Source organism: Frankliniella occidentalis, unplaced genomic scaffold, assembly GCF_000697945.3.
Source record: "Frankliniella occidentalis isolate FOCC.00 unplaced genomic scaffold, Focc_3.1 Scaffold663, whole genome shotgun sequence".
Lineage (NCBI taxonomy): Eukaryota > Metazoa > Arthropoda > Insecta > Thysanoptera > Thripidae > Frankliniella > Frankliniella occidentalis.
The window spans coordinates 8,182-10,351 of NW_026267777.1; the positions used below are offsets into that span (position 1 = coordinate 8,182).

Here is a 2,170-nt window from a genome sequence, read left to right on the forward strand (position 1 = left end):
GGGGGGGGGAGTCTCTCAACCAAAATGAAACGGAAATAGCATTTTAGGGCCAGCAAGATTAAATAAGGACCGGGCCGCTGTTTGGGGCTGCGCTGGCCTGTGCCGGGCTGTGCCGGGCTGGCCGGGCTGCGCGCCGCGGTACAAGAGGACCGCAGATACGGCTTTCCACCGAAACGGCTTTCGTGGTGTCCCTCCCGGGACCGCGAGTACGGTGGCGCGGTGTTGGTGGTGGCGGGAGAGGGGGAGGAATCGTCCCCATTTGTTTTGTGTATAACGTCCCGCAAGAGAGGTTGCTCTGGTACCAAGTGGTGGTTGAGGGGAGGGGGCGGACGGCACCGAAAAGATACTTGAAACCTACTTCTGCAGGTGTAAACGGTCGCCAGAAACATTCATTTTTATTCTATTTGTCGTGAAGTCGATGTTTTCCCTCCTCACTGGTGCTGGTCCGCTGCCCCTGCCTGCCCTCTGCTGCCCGAGAAGCGAGACAACGACGGTCGCCTTTTGAAATAAGAGTTTCATTACGCCTGCCTGTAAACACTCGACCGCTACGCGAGCGCTACGGGCCAGACGGAACCAGACGCTTCAATTACTCATATTTCCTCGGGGTCTCGGCGGACGTAAAGTTAATCACACCGGAGGAAGCTGGAGGAGGAAGAGAGAGGCAGTATATTTTTTGTTGTTGTTCTTTATTTTCGTCGGAAGACGTCGTTCTTATTTTTCTCCGGATGGTTACTGGCTCTAGCTGAATTGTGTGTGGTTAGGTCTAAAAGAAAGCACTTGTTATTTTATTTCTTTTCACCTTTGTATTTAGTTTGAAACTTGGACGTGTTAGTTTACCCGATTCCACTTGGTGTGTTCCAGGGCGTGGTATTATCCCGCTTCACATCCCCCAGGACGCGTCGGGCCTGTGCACGCTGCAGACGGTGGTGGAGTGCGAGTCCGTGCCCGCGCCAGCTGCAGCGCCAGCGGGGCCCTGCCCGCTCACCGCCACCGCTGACCTCCGGATGCTGCCGCCCGTGCGCGACGTGATCGTGCGCGCGGACCGCGTGCACGCCGCTCCCGGCGACTCGGGTACGTATCGCAGGCGGTAACAGTGTAGAGCTCAGCGGAGAGGTCGATCGCCAGCCTGCTCAGCTTTTATTCATCCCCCACGCCACCGGGCGTCAATGTGTCGAGCTGCAGCATCCATTATTCGGTTGCAGTTGGCTTTTGGATCCTCGCGCTGAGCCACGCCATGACGCTGCCGTCGGACGTGCTGGCGAGCGTGTCGGTCCGCGACCCGGCCGGCACCAAGGTGGCCGTCTGGGAGGACGTGGCTCTGGACCAGGGCGTGCGCAGCTTCTCGTTCACGCTGTCGCCCGGCGCCGCGCTCGGTCGCTGGCGGCTCGAGGTGGCCGTCGAGGAGTCGTCGTTCGGCGCGGACCTGAACGTGTCGCTCTCCGGCCCGGACGAGTCCTGGAGCTGGGGCTGGGGGTGGTCTCTGGGGCGGCCGGCGGCCCCGCCGCTGCCCCAGCAGCCGACAGGCGCCGCGGCGTCGCCCGAGGTCGCCATGGCCGAGGAGCACTTCGTGGAGCTGCGCTTCGGCAACGGCATGCGCCGCGTGTACAAGCCCAACATGCCCTTCATCGGCAAGGTGGAGGCCGTGAGCTCGGAGCGGTCGGTGCGCGTGCGCATCAAGCTCTACGACAACACGACGGCCATCTACAGCCAGGACGTGGAGATCAGCAGCGGCGAGGCCACCTTCGTCGTGCCCTCCATCATGGCGGACAGCATGCGCATCACGATGCAGGCCGAGCTCGTGTCGGTGGAGGGCAAGGAGATCGAGTCGCACTACGTCCTCGCGCGTGAGGACATCTACCGCTGGAACTCGACGTCGCGCTGCTTCCTGCTCGTGGAGGGCGTCGAGAAGACGATGGAGGTCGGCGAGGAGGCGCGCGTGCGCGTGCTGTCCACGTGCCCGTGCCGCGCCGACCTGCACTACGTGGTGACGACGCAGGGCCACGTCACCTTCTGGAGCGACCGCCAGGGCAGCACCGTCGAGACGACGGACGCGGGTGGTGCCGTCTGCCAGACCAACATCTCGTAAGTCTTCGTGCCTCTTTTCACTGATCCCCAGTTGGGGCGATGTTTCGCCGTCGCCCTGGTGAGCAATGAACGTCCCTCGCCCCCC

The 2,170-nt window shown here is 62.2% G+C and overlaps 1 protein-coding gene across 3 annotated transcripts in view; it reads left to right on the forward strand.

Moving 5' to 3' along the window:
* Positions 1-843: 843 nt before the first annotated feature.
* The window catches only part of LOC113216779 (C3 and PZP-like alpha-2-macroglobulin domain-containing protein 8), a 16,813-nt gene continuing 15,486 nt past the window's right edge, over positions 844-2,170 (forward strand). For all 3 annotated transcript variants that reach the window (XM_052275547.1, XM_052275550.1, XM_052275548.1), the window contains exons 1-2: positions 844-1,071; positions 1,203-2,082. In XM_052275547.1, the coding sequence (XP_052131507.1) occupies positions 1,005-1,071; positions 1,203-2,082 (947 nt within the window). In that variant the 5' untranslated portion in view covers positions 844-1,004. The remainder of the gene's footprint in view (positions 1,072-1,202; positions 2,083-2,170) is intronic.